Source organism: Manacus vitellinus, unplaced genomic scaffold, assembly GCF_001715985.3.
Source record: "Manacus vitellinus isolate BGI_N305 unplaced genomic scaffold, ASM171598v3 scaffold_5_pilon, whole genome shotgun sequence".
NCBI classification, from domain to species: domain Eukaryota; kingdom Metazoa; phylum Chordata; class Aves; order Passeriformes; family Pipridae; genus Manacus; species Manacus vitellinus.
The window spans coordinates 43,073,155-43,092,951 of NW_021940682.1; the positions used below are offsets into that span (position 1 = coordinate 43,073,155).

A 19,797-nucleotide genomic window follows, 5' to 3' on the forward strand; every position below is an offset into this window, starting at 1 on the left:
GATTACTGGCCTGAATGCTTCTTATGTCACTTTCTACCAGCAGAGGAAAAGTAGAATTTATGGCATTTTTCTGTAGCTTCTTTATATCTATATTGAGTCTACCAGTCTTCAACATTATAGTTTTTGTAACCAAGATCAAGCTGAGCTGTGTTACAGAACACAGACTTGCTAGCAGATTTTGTATCCCCATCTGCTGAACTCTAAACACAACTGAATGTGGCTTTTTACAGTTGACCCCATATGGTCCAAGAGGGTTGTTTCTAACTGGTGCTGGTACTATTTATAGATTCACTATTTTTAATACACTACCAATTCTTTAGTATTTGACAATTGTGATTTATTTGTCCTAGTTCAGGTTTCAAAGTTGGAGATGGCTGGTTAGTTGGTTCATTTGTTGTGGGTTTTTTTCCTTTTTTCTGCATTATATCCTGTACAATTTAAAATGTCACAACAGACACTTCAGATGCAATGTGCTGCTGCTGCTGCTTTGCTCAAAGGCCACCACTCTTTACGAAGGTCATCTTCAGTAGCAGACCTAATAGTCCCTAGTATTAAAAAAAACCCAAAAACCCTTTCAAAAGCTCACAGTGCAGAATAACCTTGCAGCCAGTGTACCCAATACCTGTTTCAAATGTGAACAAGCCAACTGTGCAGAAGCTGGTAGCAGGTGATCTCTCCTTGTGTGTTTGCTTGGAACTATAAATCAAACGTTATTGTAGATGTAGACTCTCCCACTTCTGTTTCACATTCTTCTTGCTCCAACTCATGTGTGACCTTGAAGTCTATCTTCATTTTTCAGCTAGGCAGACTTACTTTCATTAGCAGTGTGGTAAGTACTGGCTGTCATCCATATTTGCCAAATACGATGGTGATGTTTTTACTTACTCGCATAGGAACAGTTCCCACCTTCTTTTCCTCGTTGCTGTGCAGTACTCATTTTACATGCAGGAGACAATTATAGAACGACTCAAGCTGGGAAAATATCTTAGAATAATTTCCTGTATCACAAGGGGCATCAGAACGAGCATTAAAAGCCTACTCTAAAATAAGTACTTAATCTGTGTGTACTTGCACATCAGCCTATACTAAACATACCTGTTAAAAATACAATGTCTAGTAAGGACAGCAGATGCTGGATGCAGTAAATAACAGTATTTTAAGAACCTGGTTTTGCTCTGAATAATAGAACTTCCTTAATATGCTTCTCATCTCTCTTTAGCCACCCTCCTTGCTGGCCATATTTGCATTTTTTTTATCCATCAACTGGCTTTTAATCTTTTCTCATTACTTCTGCTATTAAATAGATTTCATTAGTTGAATTTCTTATGTATTTTTATCTATACCTCATATGTTGTCTCACCTGGGACAGACATATGCGTAGCTAAAAATTTTTATTCAAACATGGTTGCCAGAATATTGCAGAATATTTTAACTGGTTCAGTTTCATGTGTTTCAGACCAAAAGGCTGAATCAGCAAATATGTAATGATGTTGATATTGGTAAAGTTCTTGGGAGGAGAATGAGAATTGGTAAATGTTTGGACTTAGAATAGATGGAAAGCATTTAATTTCAGCTGTTTTGCTTATAATTCATTTTTTACAGCTGTGTTCCTCCTGTCCACTTTGCAAATCTCTCTGGATAGTACATGATGTAAAACTTTCAATCTGCTGCCAAACACTTGAGTATAAATGGCATATGAACTGTTTTTCTGTTCGTAAAATTTCTTTCTGCTAGAGGAATTAAACCATAGTCAAAATGAGACTCCTTGAACTATTTAGTGAGGAATTCATGGTCATGAGTAAATCTGAATCCTTTTCAGGAATTGCTAGGTGCTGGTGTCATGAAAATATTTCTTATTATCATAGTAATGTTAGACAAATCTAGAACAGGAAGTACGGTGTTGAAGATACTTTCTTTTTTTCTTTTTTCTTAGTGTCAGTAAGGCAAATTTGTAGCTTCTTTCCATATAGCCTGGAAACTTTAGTCTGTGTAGCAAGTCCATGTCAGAATAATTCCTGATGTTACTAGATGTAACCTCTCAGTTAAAAATTCCTCATTCCTCCCCTATCTCTACTCTGTTATACACTATTTCACCCCCTTAATCTTAACTGGCAGTACTCCCACTTCGTTATCATGTTGCTAAATGGTGAGTACCTTCTTGTTTCAGCCTATTCACTCTTTGGTGATACTCAGGCAGCCACTTCTGCCTCTTAGAAATTCAAATGTTTGAGTTTACTAATGGCTGTTTATACACTCAGGTGGTGTTTTGAGCTTTCTACACTGTTTACTTCTTATTCTGATATAACAGTTTATCTTACCACTTTTGTCAAGATGGAAGATTATCCACATATTTCAGTATTTTCACATATATAATATTTTTATTACTTGCCACATTCTTATTTTGCTCTGACCAATTGAAAAGGAATATGATTTCTTGGAAAAGAGACTGAATCAAAAGCTGGTTTTGCTTTATCATGTTTTGTGGTTCGTGTTGTTTTTTTTTCTTTCGTTAGCAAAGCATGCAATCTAATTGTCATTTCTGCATACTGAATGGCTTTGCTATCATAGGATAACCATAAGATGTTAAGTCTCTGGTTATCTCTTACAACTGCTGGGACTGCTCATCAGTAATCTCTGAGCATTGTGACAACTCCCACACATATATCATCTTCCTGGACTTGTTTTATTTGAGTTTATTAAATCAGGATGGTATTTTATATTGTGGTCTGTAATTCTGACTCTCCAAAGTGATACTAGTGATTCAGAGCTCCTAAAACGTCACAGTTTCTCTTCTGAGACCAACTGTTCTGCCTCTCACTGAATTCCTACAGTACACTAACTGGACTTTGCTACTGATTCCTTTTACCTCGTTCATCTCTTCCAGCAAAGTCAGTATCTCCTTTACATCTGCTTTAAGATCTTCTCTTCAAGGGTAATTGTGGTACCATCCACATCCCCAGTGGTGTGAGCTAAAATTGTTACAAATGCCAAAAGCTGGAACACACTGTGCGGGCAAAACATCCAAAGATGTTATTTTCCAGCTGTCTTATACTTGCATTCTTATGCTAGCACCAAACTTATGTGCAGGAGTGTCTAACTGTGGAAGAGACTTTTATGATCATTTGACGTACTCCGTCACAGCTGGCAAAAATAACAGGAAGCCATAAGTCTTCCTTATTGGCCAGGTGGGAGCAGTTATGTACTGGGGGTGCCCTGACTGTTTTAGCTTGACAGCCGGCTGAACGTGAGCCAGCAGTGTGCCCAGGTGGCCAAGAAGTCCAATGGCATCGTGGCTTGTGGTACAAATAGTGTGGCCAGCAGGACTAAGGCAGTGATTGTCCCTTTGTACTTGGCACTGGTAAGGCCTTGCCTCAAATCCTATGTTCTGTTTTGGCCCTTCACTACAGGAAAGGGTGCTGAGGTGCTGGAGCATGTCCACGGAAGGGCAGCAAAGCTGATGAAGGATCTGGAGCACAAGTCTGATGAGGAGCAGCTGAGGAAGCTGGAGTTGTTTAGCCTGGAGAAAAGGAGTCTCGGGGGGACCTTATCGCTCTCTACTACTATCTGAAAGAAGGTTGTAGCCAGGTGGGGCTGGTCTCTTCTCCCAGGTAACAAGTAACAGGATGAGACAAAATGCCCTCAGGTTGCACTCGGGAAGGTTTAGGTTAGATACTAGGAAAAATTTCTTCACTGAGAGGGTAGACAAGCATTGGAACAAGCTTCCCAGGGAAGTGGTGGAAACACCATCCCTGTAGTGTTCAAAAGGCGTGTGGATATGGCACTGGGGAATATGGTAGTGGTAAACACTGATTTGTCAAGGTCTCTCTGCAGGGCCTCCCTGCCTTCAAGGGAGTCAACAGCTCCTCCCAGTTTTGTGTCATCAAATGTGCTTAGTATCCCTTCCAGTCCTGCATCCTAGTCATTTATGAAGATGTTGAAGAGCACAGGGCCTAAGATGGAACCCTGTGGAACCCCACTAGTGACAGGTCACCAGTCTGATGTTACCCCGTTCACTTTTACCCTCTGTGCTCCACCTGTGAGCCAATTGCTCACCCACCACATGATGTGTGCTGGACAGTTTGTCCAGAAGGATCCTGTGAGAGATAGTATTGAAAACTTTACTGAAATCCAAAAAGATTACATCAACTGGCTTCCCTTGATCAACTGGACAGGTTTGATAAGCAGGACTTTCCTCTCAGGAAGCCGTGCTGGTTGTGACCAATGACTGCAGTGTCTTTCAGGTGTGTTTCAATACCTGCCAGAATAATCTTCTCTATAACTGTAGCAGGCATTGAAGTGAGACTGACAGACCTGTAGTTTCTAGGGTCTTTCTTCTTGCCTTTATTGAAAATCATGACAGTCTAGTCAGCTGGGACCTCTCCGGATTTCCAAGATGACCACCAGTCTTCACTTGGCTCACAAGATCCACTCTGTTGACAAGGAGCAGATCAAATGTAGCGCCTTTCTGAGTTGGCTCCCTTAGGACCTGCTCCATAAAGTTGTCATCCAGGTTTTTTTAGGAGTCTTCTGGCCCTGGTTCTACCACCTGTGTGATGCTCCAAGTTAATTTCTGGCAAGTTGAAGTCTCCCATAAGGACAAGGGAAGTTGATTTGGAAGTGTCCTTTAGCTCCTCAAAGAATAAGTTGCTGGTGTCCTTGTCCTGGCTGGGAGGTCTATAGCAGTCTCCCACGATGACATCTGCATTATTTGTTTGCCCCTTGATTCTTATCCAGAGGCTCTCAACTGTACCATTGCCAACTGTGAGCTCCATACATTCAAACCCTTCTGCTACATACAGTGCCACCCCTCTGCCTCTTCTGCCCTGCCTATCCCTCCTGAAGAGCCTGTAACCATCCAGCAGGGCACTCCAGTCACAGGTCTCGTCCCACCAGGTTTCACTTATGCCAGTGATGTCAAATCTCTTGGACTCACCTAGAAATAGGATTTAGTCTTGAGTTTGATATATGGAGATATTTAGGTTTTTGTTGATTTCCATAGAAGCCACAGATACTTGCACATTAGAAAAAGAATTTAATACTATATAGGCAAGAGATGACTTCTTTTCCAGTGATCAGCATGGTACCTGTGCATACCCTACCTAATCTGTTAACTTTGGCCACGCATCTTGAGATCTTCAAATTAAAGCAATTATATAATTCTGAGATACTAAATTAAATGCACTTTTTTTAACAAGTACTAGCTAAGAACCTGTTAAGAAGTAACATAGATTTCTCTGGAAGTGTATTGTACTAGGCTAATAAATGACAACGCATTCAATTCGAGTAACATTAAAAAAAAGTTTTAACAGTTTTGTTGTTATTTTCTAAAACATTTACCGATACTGGAAAATTTTATTTTAAGGGTTTTGTTCATATTAGACCCACTCCTGTTACTGTGATATGACAAAACTCACCTCTACTGCTTTACAAATTGGTTTTGATAAAGATGATGTAATTTGAAGTTTGTCGCTCATTTCTTAATGAGATAAGTTGGTCTTAGGCCTGCTTACAGGGAAGTCATGATTATTATTAATTTTAATGCATGAGGTATATAGGTTGAGTGATGTAGTTTTGTGTTGCAGTACAACAGTCTAAAAAAATACACTATATCTTTAGCCCTTAGTGCAAAAAGTGCCAATATCTAAAGTCACTGGAAATTTGGTTGTCAGCCTGGGAGATGGCAATAGTTGGCACTCCAGTAGTTAAGAACTCCAATTCCGAGATTTGTTTTCTGTCTTTATAGTATGATTGTGCCATTTTCTCATCTTCAGTCATAGGAAACATTACACTATATTACACTCACTCATCCAGAGCAGCTCATTACATTTCTGCTGCTTTTTTTTACCCTACTAGTTGTTTGTTTAAAAAAACAATGAGGAATGTTACATATCTGTTAGTCTTTTACATGTTCTTAAGTGTGTGTACTTTTGTACAGTGGTCTAAAATCATCAGTGTACCTGTTCAGAGATAGAGAAAGTCATACCAAGAAGAAGATGCATCATTGGAGTTCTTATGATCTTGGGCTAGTAATTTCTTTGTAGCAAAAATTAGCTAGTGCTGAGACTAACTCTTGAAATTATACACTATGTATATGTTTAGGTGGTGAATATGGGAAAGTTCCATTTTTCTGTAAGCCTTGATTCTTTTCAGGACTCATTTTGATCCTAATCAGTTTAAGTCAGGGTTTGTCATTTTTTGTCTATGTGTTTGGTGTTCTATACCAAGAATACATGCTGGAGAAAAGCGTTTAATATGACAAACCTCATCTAAACCTCATCTACATTACCTAAACAGCATAGCATGATTATTTACAAATAAACTTGTAGACAGCAGTGTTTGCTGATAGAAACTAATTTTGTAAGTAATTAACGTGACTTTTTAAGAATATCATAAGCTTAAAGAGTCTTAACCTGGAAAAAAGGAATTAGATTTCTCCATCACATCTGGAAGTGGTGTTAAGGTTGTTTATGCTTGCAAATAATTTAGAATTAATTTATCTTTTTTCTTCTGCTTGCATTGTTTCTGCTTTGGCATGTAAATATGACTTCTGTTTAACATCTGCTTGTTATTCAGGCCTTTTTATTTATGTGCATTAGCAGAACAGTCTTTTGTTTTACTTGCCCTTGACATCCGCTGATCTTTTTGCAACACATTCTAATATTATAGCTTTGAGATTACAAAGCCGAAAATCATTGTGTAGAAAAGACAATATCACAGTCAACAACAAAGAGGCATGTCATGTCATGTTGTGGCTACTAACTGACAATCTTTGAATGCCAGAGCCCCAGATAACACAGGGACCATAATGTGTACCAGTAGGTTTTGAGTATGTATATATATTCACGGAATGTGTCATTACAATTCTGCCTTTTGAATGCTTGTTTTGATCTGTCAGAGTCACTTTTGTCTTTCCTGAATTGGTACCAAGACATTTTGCTTTCATCTCTTCTCCAGATCTGTGAGGCAAAAGGTGATGCAGTGAATACAGTGTCAGAGTAAGAAAAATAAATTTCCAGTTGAGAGGGCATGGAGTGCTTGAAGGGCAGGATCCCTCCAAAATGATAGTTCCTAGATGGTTTCTAGTGGGAATGCTTGGTTCTAGTATCCATATTGTATAATTTCAGATTCTTCATTTTTATTTGAGGAAAAGCAATAAACAATCCTTTTGGGTCAAGGAAAATTTTCTTGTTTGTAATTTCTACTGAAATAATGTAGTTTATGTGAATACTACCAACAAAAAGTCTTCTGCCTTGTCTTGCTCAAGCAGATTCATTTTGTCTAGATGTCTCTGAAATTTAGAGTCATTGACGAAAAACTTCACAACCTGGGAACTTAGAGAGAATCTAAAGAATTTCTGAGGAGATGATGAGTAGTTACCCATCTACCGATTTTCTTTTACCTTCTGCAGCAAGGCCAGGGAGTGAAAAAAGTGTTGTTGAGCTATGGCCATATCCACATTATGCCTGTAGCTCCATGCAGTTCATACCACTTGAGCAGTCTCTATATTGTGTATGTGTGTGAAAATCCCATCTCCATTTCAAATCATATTTTGGCATTTTTCAGAAAAGTCCTGTTATTATGTTGTTAATTCAGTAAATGAAATATATGAAGTCAGTAAATTGAGATGTGATGGGCTAAGTCTGTGCTTTAATGGGTGCACGCTTAAAGTTTTTGGATTTGTGCCAGGAGTAAGAATGAGACCACATCTTTTTGTCTGCATGTGTTGAAGCTTGTAATAAGATTTCATCTGAGGATGGGGATGGGTTCATATGCTTGACACAATGTCACAGCTGATTTAGGGGAAGAATTCTCAAAATATGGTGTTAACTTGTCATAACAGACCTCAAGAAGTCAGTTAGCCCAACCCTTGCACTGAAAATGGAACATACCTAAAACCTTCTAGACAGATATTTTGTGTGGCTTGTCTTGAGAGGGAGACTGCAGACTTTTCTGGTCCCCTATTGCAAGTTATTGTAGTTCTTGTCTTTGATAGATAGGAGGATAAATTGTCGGTTTTAGATGTATTTGAAGATTTGGGTCTTATAGGTTACAAAAATTAGCATATCACTCTTTAGGTCTTTTCCTACACCACAGTCTTTTTCTTACACTGTGCTGCCAAATAAACGGATTCAGGGGCTGAGCTATAACCCCAGTGCCAAATGTAACAGTGTAACTGCCTTGTATGGTCTATATTCCCCACTTGTGTTAACACATTTCACAATTCCATTTTCATTTTTGCCCCAATTTGCTTTGCTAAATTGTTGAATCCGGGTTCCTAGATTATTTTCCACAGAACTAGTTCTGTATTTGTGCTTCCTATTTGTGCCCTTGATAATTTTTTTCCTTCCTACTTGGTGTCTCGGTCTTGCTTTGTTTCACATCACTTATATGAAGTCCTTTGCCTTGTGTTTGTTATGTATAATTTCACGCAGTTTCTCCTCTTTATCAATAATTTTGCTTGCATTACGTATTTATTGGTTCTGAATGTACTCTGTGTAATGTTTGGGAGATGTAATTGTTAGACATTCAAGGTTTGCTACAGTGATGATGGTTTTGTAAATGTGGAGGAAGCATGTGGCTCAACACCATCAGTTACACCTTAATTTGTTCTTTAATGAAAGAGGCAATTTCCCAATTTATTACACCAGTTTTACAAAGATATAACTATACAAGTGCAAAAAAGCCATTTGGGCTACAATACTAAAACAGACTTTGAAATATCTGACTTCCTATAAATATAGGAACTTTATTTATATTCCTATAAATAAAGTTTAGGGAGGACTGTTGGACATTTTTTAAAGTTTTTACAAAGAGAGAAAGTGCATGTTTTCAGACATGAGTGCATAATGGTGATCACCTAAAATATTTAATGCCTGGTATGTTACCAGCAGGTGCCCTGAGGAACTGTGTTAAATTTGAGCATAAGATGATCAATACATATCCTGGTTTGGAGAGTTTTTCTGCAAAACAGTAATAGTGTATGTTTTGTTGGAGAAGACCTATGGGAAGCACTACTTTTCATTACAGATAGGTTCTGCTATGATCAAGCAATCCAAACATCTAATTGCTCTGTTGAACTGTTACTCTTGCTGCTGTACTTGTTGTAATACTTTTGGAAGACTCTATTTAAGCTGCAACTATCTATTGAAATAGTATTCAAAGATTTCAAACAGGTGAAGGTATAAAAAAGAATAATACTTTTTTTCCAGAAAACCTGAGGAATCAGGAATAATTTTATACTGAGCCTTCTAAGAAGCAATGAGTAATTATTAAGCCGTTTGTAGTGATACAGTTAGTGATCAAAACAGCAGTGACAAGGGTATAATGCGAACAGTGGATTAAGTATAAAGGCACTGTTTTCCATTTGGTAATGTAGTGTTCAGTTAACAGCATTGAAACTGCTATTTAAAATAAATTTAATTAAAAGCATGGTACATGGGAGTAGTAGGTGTAATTGATGCAGGGATGATTAAAAGGCAAAAAGGAGATTTTTCTATTGATCAGGCTGGGTTTTGCATTATCTGCTTTATATGTTACTGAGTTGCAGCAGAAACTTAAGAAACATCCCGTTTGGTTCAGTTAGGCTACTGTTTTACCTTTCTCTGCCTTCATTCTTTCAGCACTAAAAAAAATACATATGTAAAATTGCAGGAAGTAGGATCTAAGGACCCTTTTAAGATAAATGATATCTGGAGCATTCTGGGTTTTGCAAGCCTGTGATGGGTGTGGATCCTGGGTCCGGTTTGGCTGAATGATTCAGAAAAAATGCCAACCTCCTAGAAGAACACAAAGGATTTATTTATTTTTTTTTAGTAGAAACTCAGTGCCTGAAAATCATGGATTAGGCACGGAAATCTCACCAAGCAGTTGCTCTCTTGTTGGGGCAGCACTGATCCACCCGTTTTAATTTAATTTCCCCATGAATATGTTCCTAGGGGATATCCCAAGTGCGAATGAATTGGTCTCTATGTATTTACAACTTGTATATCTACACAGAAAGTTTTAACATCCCCTTCTTATGAGCTGTTATATGGAGGATATTCCTTCTTCACTGCTTTATAGATCAACCTTTTATTCTAATGTTAAGAAGGTTATTGATGGGGGTAAGCTGTCTGGATGTGTTAAGTTACGCTTTTGGTGTTTGCTTTTAAAAAGGCTGCCTTTTTGCAACGGAATTTGCTGTTCCTGTCTGTGGAAGCAGTGTGTTTGTGACAAGCTATCAACTCAAGCTCACTGGATATAGAGAATGTGTTAGGGTGTAGGCACTTGGTGTTCTAGCCTGTTTTGAGAGTGATCTTTCCCCCAGGCATTAGTAGTAGAATAGAGACATTTGTAGTTAGACAAGAAGGTGTTTGAATGGTAAAGAAATGTCTTATGGCTTAGGAAAACTGCCTCCTCATATGCTCAGTATTCAGAATTCCTGTGACATTTCTCAAGACAGATATCTTGTTTTCTATTTTAGTGTTTGGGGTTTTTTTACTATTTATAATATTTTTTTCATCAATATGCACGTGAAATGAGGTGTGTCAGCCATACCTGTAGAGTTATATCTGCATCTTTCAGCATAGTATCCATTTAAAACTTCTTTTATTTCCTTTCCTGGCTTAATTTTTGAAGAATAAATTTTAATTATTTCCATTACTCCCTTTTCTTTTAGCCTTCAGTGTTTCTACTCTCAGCTTAGCATCTAGAAATCAGGGCACACAACCTTCAACTTCTTTTTTCCTGTCTTTGGTCTTTTTACTAGTGTTCTTAATTATTTCTTAAGGCAGAGGGTAAGAAATCACACCACACCTCTATTTAACTACTTCTTTCTAAAAATCATACATGCCTATTTCTTTTTCTGACTTCTCTCCTCTTATGCATCCCAGGTATCTTCCTACCCACCCACGTGTACCTGGGTGGACCTGTCCTTCCCAAAGTGTTTGGTCTGCTTGAGTCAGAGAGGCAGAAACCTGGCTGAGGCAGGGAAAAGGGTGAGCTGAAAGAGGGGCCTCTAATATATATGCTGCCTCTTCTTTTTACAGCTTTTCTCCCAATCTGAAAGTTTCTCTCACTCATTTGTTTATCTTACCTTCAAACTGAAAGTAGTTTGAGAAAAGAGAATAGAATCCTGATTTAGTTGACCATAGGTAGTCTTAATTTATATAAAAACTTCTTTAGTTTCCTGCAGCCAAATCAAATGCATATGACAAACCAATCTACTGTGGTTGTCAGCCCTAGCCAGGATCTTGTACAGCATACTGCAGTGAAGAAAATAAAGCTACAGTAAGTGATGCTTTGTGATAGAATGAATATACCAGATGTTGCCTCCTAAATTCATAGAAATAGAGATTGTCTTAAGAAAAAGGCATTTCAGATTTTGGTAAATAATTATTGTAAATGCATTAAATATTTCCCTCTCTCTATATATGTATTTGTTTGTGTCCTGAGTCTTTATAAGCTTAACAAAGCTGTGCGTTGTTGACTTTTGCAGCATAACTATGCATTGAATAACAAAAGCATTTCCTTTTACTTATATATTATGCAAAAGGGTAAACAGAAGTGCTTGATTTTGTTTGTCCTTCCTGTATTTGAAATACATAATTTTTTTCATTATTCTCTACACTATTTTCTCTACACTAAATTCTACACTATTTTTCCATTATTCTGAGAAAAGATGAATGAGACTGAAACAAATATTTGATGAGAAATCATTACATTTCTGTATAATATAATTAAATAGTTTAATTATAAGTTTCTATCTCTTAACTTAGTTGTCCACTCTTGTTTCCTTGTGCTGTCTACAATTAAACCCACAGTTGGTTCTTTCCCTCAATGGTTATACTAATTTATAACCCACTAGAGTGCATGAATAGATCATGTTGTTCCTTTCATAGTGGCCCAGGGAAGTGTAAATTAAGTTTTTGTTAGCCAGCAAGGGAGAAGTCTGTCCAAGGGTAGAATATTAAATTTCTGTTTTTAATTTCTGTGATAAATGCAGTTAGAAATAAAACTGTTATATCTGCAAATATTTCCAATTTCTTAAGTAGTAAACCCTATTTGTTAGTTATAACTATTTTTGTGTATACCTGGCTTTTTAAACTTTACTTTAAAAGTATTGTGCTGACATTGAGCAACATAATAGTATTAATTGTAGCTAGCTAATTATAGAAATCCCTGGAAGAAAAATAAAACTGAACTTTTAAAAGAGCCTTTTTAGATTCTGGTCCTGTTCTGAAAATGCTTTCTCCCATAAACTCTTGAGGACTGTTTGAGTCTGTGATTTCAATACTCGATGCTGTCCTTTTTTTCTTATTTTCTCTCAAAACCCATTGTTACCAGGTCTCTCCAGGCTCATACCAAAGAAAACTGAGATTATCCATTCTCCCATTCTCCTGTGGGAAGAAACTGACACACCTGACATGTTTGGGGGTTGGTTTTTCTTTATTTATTTTTTTTTTTAAATTTTTTTTTGTTGTTTTTCATCTATCAACGAGTACCTTTCCTTTCAGAAAAAAGAAAAGAAACAAAACCAAAGAAAATAAAACAGCACATCATTCCTCATTTAAAAGATAGAGTTCAAATAATGGATTGAAACTTGGGTTCCACTAAGCAGCTCATAACTGTGGGTGCTTGACTGTCTTTAGCTTTAGCTGAAGCAGCTTTAGCAGGGCAAACTCAGAAACTCCTCTCAGAATGATCATCTGGTTAGGTCTCTTACCAGGCATGGGAGATAGTGGTGGAAGTTCATGGTCAGAACTTAGTGGAACATGAATTTCATCACCAGTTTTTTAACTCTTTGCCAAGCACCTCAACCTTTGGTTGACCAGCTTTTTATTCCTCTACATATCAGTTATTGTATCCTCAGTATGTAAAGTTTGTTTTTTTAGTAAATAACTGAGTGAAAAGTCAGGGGCCTGAGTTGCTTTATATACCCTTATGTTCCTTGCTCTCTTATTTTTGCACTGTTAACTGTGGTAGCCAGTATTTTACAGTAAGCCTTAAATGTCCTAGAACCCTGGGAAGTATTTTTTGATCTGCCTCATCTGGAGATGTGCAGAATTGGGTTGTTCTGCAGGTTTACCTGCAACAGCAGCAGTCTGGGCTTGATGATCAAACTTTATGTTTAGCAATTTTTATTAAAATTGTCAGTGGAACTCTTAAGTTTCAGGAATTCCTTTTCAAGTGGAGGAATGCTTTTTCCAACCAGTTCTGCAGGCAATGTCAAGGCCGATGCACTTAGTCGCTGATACCATTGTGCTGTGATTGTCTAACATGGTTCTTATCCTGTAATGCAAAACTTTTTTCTTGCAGAAAAGTCACAGGGTATTTTGTAAATAAATAAATAAATAAATAAGGCAATTATCTTCCATAGCTATATAGTGGTGGATTTCTCTGGCTGTCACTTATGTTAATCATAGCTTGACATAAGTCTGCACAACTTCAGGTCTTGCTTTTAGCCTCAAAAATCTTAACTATTTAAAATACAGCTGCACCTGTTTGGCTTAGCACAAGGATCTGCAAGATCTCATGATGAGAAACTTTTAACCTCATCTAAATTTTTCATTATGTCCAATGTGAAAGGTTTTTAATTAAACTCAGTAACTCATGATATTCTGTTGACAGCTACCATAAAAAAAAAAAGACATCACTTCTCATTTTGACTGGGAGAAAATCCTTTGTGAAAATGTCAGTCAGTGACTCAATCTTTATTCTTTTGTACATGAAAACATTATTGGTTTTCTGAAGCCTAACTAAACACGGGGCTTTAACCTACTAACCTGAATCTCAGAATGGGGATTTTATGCCACCCAGCCCCGTGTCTTCATGTGGAGCCCTGTTTGCCCCTTTACTCCTACAGTAAGCTCAAAGTCCTTGGGTATCTTCAGGGGGAGAGATTATCCCTTTTTTTTTTTTAATATAAATATATTTATTTTTTATTCTGAAGATTGAGAAAACTTCCGTACTGAAGTGGCAGTTTTAGACTATTTCAATACTAGAAGAAAAGACCGAGTCTTACAGTTCTTTTGTAATTTGAGTAATGATGGTGTTTGTTTCAAACTTTTTCTCTTAAGATCAGGAAATATTTGGATCCATATGGAATTGCTTTAGGTAAGAATAGCATACACAAAACTAAGCACACTTTCAAAAAGAAATGGGTAAAGGATTCATTGTGCTACATGGATTTACAAAGCAGAGTTTATACTGCATGATCTTTGCAATAAAGTAAGATTGCAGTAAAGATGATTCCTGTCTCAGTGCCCTGTCAGGAACTCAAACTCTTTTAAGCAGTTGTAAATAATTAAGCACTTTTTGTTATGCTCTAGGTGGTTCAATAATCTTTGTTGCTCAACTATTAAGGATTGCTGGCATGTGCCTTTTATTGAGTCACAGAAGGTATCAGTCTTGGATTTTTGCCCTTTTAACCTCAATAATATCATTGTTCTAGGATTATTACATGACAGTACGAAAAGGAAAAAGGTAAAGCTATCTTTGGAAAGATAAACCTTGCAAGCTTGTCAGACTGGGATTCTCAGGCTCCCCTCATGCTTATTCTGGACTGAAAGAAAACAAACCCTAAAGTTTTCAGAAAACTATTTTCTACTGCAGCTTCCAAAGAACCAAATATATTTTATCGAGTATAAAGGGAAAAAATGTACCCTATATCTGATAACTGTTCTGTTGTTTTTTTCATTAGCTTCAATATTTGTCAAAAACGTCTCTTTTTTTCTATTTTTTTTTTTTTTAATGCAGGTGCCCTATCTGCCAGGAAAATTATTGTTTCTGGCTAAGCTGTATCCAAACTGTTGAAACTCATCACAGATCTTGGTATTATGAGGGTTACTAAAAGCAAGGCTTTCACCATTTTAAGAAATCTTTTAGAAAAATGGGTAATATGACTTCCTTATGTAATCAAGGCCACAGTCTAAACTTCCTCTGTTCAGATTCTAGTTCCTTCAGTACTTTATTTGACATAAGCTTAGTCAGCAAGATTTCAGTCAATATTTTGATAGATCATGTAGGAAGGCAGATCAAAATGACACTTCAGTAGATCTAGAAGTTTTTACTGCTTTTGATGCATCAGTATAAATAGAAATGGGTTGTCACAAAATTGTGTACTTCTGAATGCAATAATACATTTTCACTTCCCTTGTTTCAAAAGGCTTAAAGATACCTTCCAGTTTAAAAAGGTATTCTTGTAGTGGTTATTAACTTCATAGACCAAATGGCAGCGTATGAACGTCTGCCTTTTGTCTGATGGTTCCTTCTAGTGTGATGTTATAATTTTTGTTGAAAATTGTGTGCAATTTGAAGTGCTTTGAAGATGATGGTCTGGAGTGCCTGTAGAATCAAGCTCTGCAAAATCGGTATGAGTTGTACTAAACACCAGCACACAGCTATTCTGCTATTCTTACACCAAGCCTGTGATGTATTCTTCACTGTTTTCCCTCTTGTGATTTTTGGTAAGAGCTTACCAAAATGTGGTCTTCTGCCCATTTTGCGCGTACAGAATGAAAGGTGTGGTACTTTTAGGGTACTTCACCTCACAGGTCCAGACATTGCGTCACAAAAATACATACCTGGTAGAAGATCTGTGAAGTTTCCCTGGAGTATTAAGATGCTTTGAGTATTTATTGAGACCATGCATTGAATTGACATAGATACTGATGATGCAGCGTGAGAAAGCATACATGAGTCTGCTTGCCAAAAGTATCCGATGTCCACCCATTAAGAATGTTAATCTGCAAATACTGGAAGCATTGGTTGAAGCAATTTTAGCAATATTAAGATAATGTATTGGGATACAGTTTTGGCTTGTGTAAGTGGATCCAGCAGCTGTCAGTCTGGCATCTTCTGCATGTCCATCTGTATTCTAAAACTATTATGATTGTGGACTCAAAATGTATTTGTCCGGGAAATATCTGTGAATAGTTTACTTTTTAAAATGAATGCTGCTATAGCTTTTATCTTGGTTAGGATTCAGTTTTCATTATATTTCCTGGGAATAGAGAAGCTCTTTGGAATTCACAGTAGTATAAGCCAAAACTAACAAACTATGAAAAGTGAGATGTAGCTAATTAATCCACAACAAGAGAATACTGTGGGGACTTCAACAACTAAGGCAGATATTTGTAAGTCATCAGGTAGAATGCTTTTGTTGAATGTTATACATATACTTATAACTGTAGTTGACAAAGTTCTTTCATTGATACTGCTTTACTATTTTGAGTCATTTTTAGATGTTGTCTATCTTGGGAGTGTGAGCAGCTCTGAGATAGAGTAATTGATTTTTTGTAAATGACAGCTGTAGGGTAGAATGAAGCCCTGCCCTATGGAAAGGTGTCCACACTGTTTTCCCTGCTCCCTAAAGAAGCTGAAAGTGAGATGAAATTAATATCTCACAAGAGATATTGAGGAGCTATACCTGACCCATATTTTAAGGGCATTCATCTAAGAGGATTTGAAGCAAGGCCTCCCACCATTATTTAAATCACTTGGAATGAGGAAGTGAACCCAGGTGCAACCGAGTGCACAGGGAAACTTGAGAGAAAGACCATTGTCAGATTGGTGGATAAAGTTCTCTTCTTTTATTAAAAAAAAAAAAAAGGAAAATAGACCAGACTACTTTGGGGTTGAATGAAACATTGAAAAACCCCCACCAACCAACCAACCAAAAAAACACAAGTAGTTTCCAGTTAATTAAAAGATTCAGAAAAATTTGGGGGTTTGGTTAGAAATATGATTGGTAGGGCAGGTTGCTTCAATTAAAGAAAATTATTCACCCTTATGCCTGTTTTCTCTCTGCCTGTCACTACAGCAAGGTACTTTTTTTTGTTTTTTGGTCAGGGCTATTTTAAAGACTAAAGTTTTCAGAAGTTCAGAATTAAGAGATTGAAGAAAACACTTTTTCATTTTAAGCAACAAAAAACCAGTGACTTAAAGTGTTAGCTTTAACAGCTACTTAGCTTAACTTTCTGAGGAGATGGTAAGCTTTTTCTACTAATAATTTCTACTCCTTGGTCCATTGACATTTGTTAATCAAAAATTAAAATGTAATTAATTTCTTAGAATCATAGAATCATTTAAGGCAGGAAAAGACCTTCAAGATCATGGAGTCCAACCTTTGACTGAACACTACCACATCAACTAAACCATCTACCCTTCTTGAAAATCAGCAACTGGATAAAAAATAAAAAAGCCCCAACCCCCCAATGTGTTACTGTACCTAGGAAAGTGAATGCAAAATTCCATTGGTTATTTCTTAGGCAAATCTTCCCCTTGCCCTGCCTTTCTCCTGCCTTGCCCCATGCCATAGGTTCTTACCCTTATCTTGGCAACAGCACTGAGTTTTCTACCTCCTAAGTTTAGATCCCACTGAAAATGCACCACTCTGGTGGGGTTTTCAGCTAGACCAGAAGCCTTAAGCAGCTTTACATGCAGCTGGTGGCTCTGCAGCTTAATGGTAATGTGTATGCAAAGGCAGGAGAGAGGCCAAGGTTATAGCCCTCAGAGCAGAAATCACTTTAAGTTGCCATGAAAATGAAAGCATCTATCCAGCCAGTCTGTTTTGGACTGCCCATGGCATGTTGGCTCTCACCTGAGTTACCCTGCACAAGTGTGGTAGCCAGAGTTATTGCAGTGATGGCATGAGGAACCAGCCTTTACTCATCCTCTTGTTCTCGTACCTGGCTCTCTAACTCAGCCTCGCTGTATTTTCTTCAGAGATAACAGAGCAAAGTCAATAGATGGTGGATGTGGATACAGCTAAAGAGTATAGTAGCTATTGTCTTGATGTCTCAAGTTGCATTTCTGTAGAAGTGAAAGAAAATCATGTAAATGAAATTTGGAGGTATTTCAGTCCCTAGAGAAGAATAGAAATACTACATTTTATTCCTACTCACAGTAACACTAATGACAAGTTTCACATTCATGTCAGATGAATATGTTCAAGATCCCTGAGAAGATAAGGAATAAGAGTGGCTCTGAAATAAGCAAGGAAATGTACTGGTGGCAACTTTGTGGACACATGAAAGAAAAATGACAAGAAATATGTAAAACAAAACTAGTTAGGAGTTTGTGACTCTGGGGTGTGTGTGAAAGCAGCTGAATTATTTGCAAAACTATTAGATCACAGAGCACAGTAATAATTACTGTGCAGGTGCTGGTGATGCTTAACATAGCCAAAGCTGATACTTAAGAAAGTAGGCAAAGAAAGTTTAGAGAAGAAATGTTCAAAATTAGGGAAAGGTGGTGGAATTTTTCATGTAAAAAAATTACATAATCAACAATGATTGATGGGATGTCTTTGTTAGTCCCAAATTTGCTCCAAATGCACATAAATCAGCTTTGGTGGCAATAGCAACAGGGAGATACTGTTATGAAAAATACTTCATTACCTATTGCCATTTTAAGCAGTTTGGACCTGATCCATGAATCGTTTTAAATGACTAACATACCTAACTTTCTAATATAAATTACAAAAGAAGTCTGATCTCCTGCTCAGTTTCTACTTTATTCGCTGGTACCAGAGATCTGAAGGGAAAGAGCCCCTAGCAGGTGGGTGTGTATCGGTCAGAAGACTGTGTTTCCAGTCTGTCTTTAAATTAACGTTTCACCATTTTTTAATGAAGTGGAAGAAATTTGGGGACTTAGGTGATCTGCATATCAGGGCCTACTCAAAGAACTTCCTTTGAAAGGCCGATGGAGCGCGTGGGATCCCAGCCCTGCCCCGGCTCCCGCAGAGGAGGGATCTGAATCGTGATCCACGTTCCTACTTGAGCGCCCTGATCACTGGAGGGGCTGAAGGGGTGACGGGCTGTCACTGCCGCACTAGGGAGCTGCGGGAGTCTCCCTGGCGCCCGGTACCAAACGCCCGGAGAGAGCGGTCCCGCCTTCTCCCGGCGACCGCGGTGCGGTGCGGTGCGGGACGGCGCCCCGGGTCCGGCTCCACTAGGTGGCAGGATGCCTGAAGGGCTCCGCGCTGCTGTCCTGGAGCCCGGGCGGATTTAGCCCTGCCTCTACGTATTATCTGAGGACATGATAAAATGCGGACAGTTTCCTGGAGTCCTGCCTGCCCCGCGTTTCTTACTGGTTTTGTCATTAATAAAGCAGAACCGGGAAGAATCCGAGGGAGGTCTGAGACACAAAGGAGCCCGATGCGGTGGAAGGGTAAGAAGGCACTTCTTGATTATCCACAGCCTGCGAGGGAGAATTGCCAAGGCAGAGAGAAATTCTTTATGAAAACACGGTCGGGTGTACCGAGAAACGGTGAAATAAAAAAATGTCTGCGAAGTTTGCAAAGAGTAACAGCTGGTTAAAGTGTAGCTCGAGCTATAAGTCCATAGAAAGGCACGTTCACTTCTTTACAGCCGGTTTAGAGGGCAAGGGCTGCATGCTTAAGAAAGCATGGCCTTTTTCATCCCTATTTTGTTTTAAATCACAGAAGTGAAAGGACACTGGAGTGTGTAAATATCACAATAAAGCATCAAATAAAATCAAGTCTTATACAGAATTAAATCACATCTTCTTTTTCCTGCTTGTTGTCATAATTGTCTCTTTCAAGCATGCTTTCTACTGTGCACTCTGAAAGCAGTGATTTTGTTTCTATGACACACGTATAAAGTTTCATAAATAGCTTTAGTACTAGATCTGGGTGTTTGGGCTAAACTTACTAAGGATATAACTTCAGTTCTGATTCCTTTCGATTCAGGTAGCTGTGCCTGCCAGAAAACTTGAAAAACAGAAGCAAGTGTATTTTCAAGTGGGTACGATCGCGCTTGCCGTGCACCCTCCCCTGAGCTGCCCGCCCGCCCC

General features: G+C 38.0%; 1 protein-coding gene across 1 annotated transcript in view; it reads left to right on the forward strand.

Moving 5' to 3' along the window:
- The window catches only part of CFTR (CF transmembrane conductance regulator), a 104,512-nt gene that overhangs the window by 1,288 nt on the left and 83,427 nt on the right, over positions 1 to 19,797 (forward strand). The window contains exon 2 of the mRNA XM_029963525.1: positions 3,227 to 3,358. Coding sequence (XP_029819385.1) covers positions 3,227 to 3,358 — 132 coding nt within the window. The remainder of the gene's footprint in view (positions 1 to 3,226; positions 3,359 to 19,797) is intronic.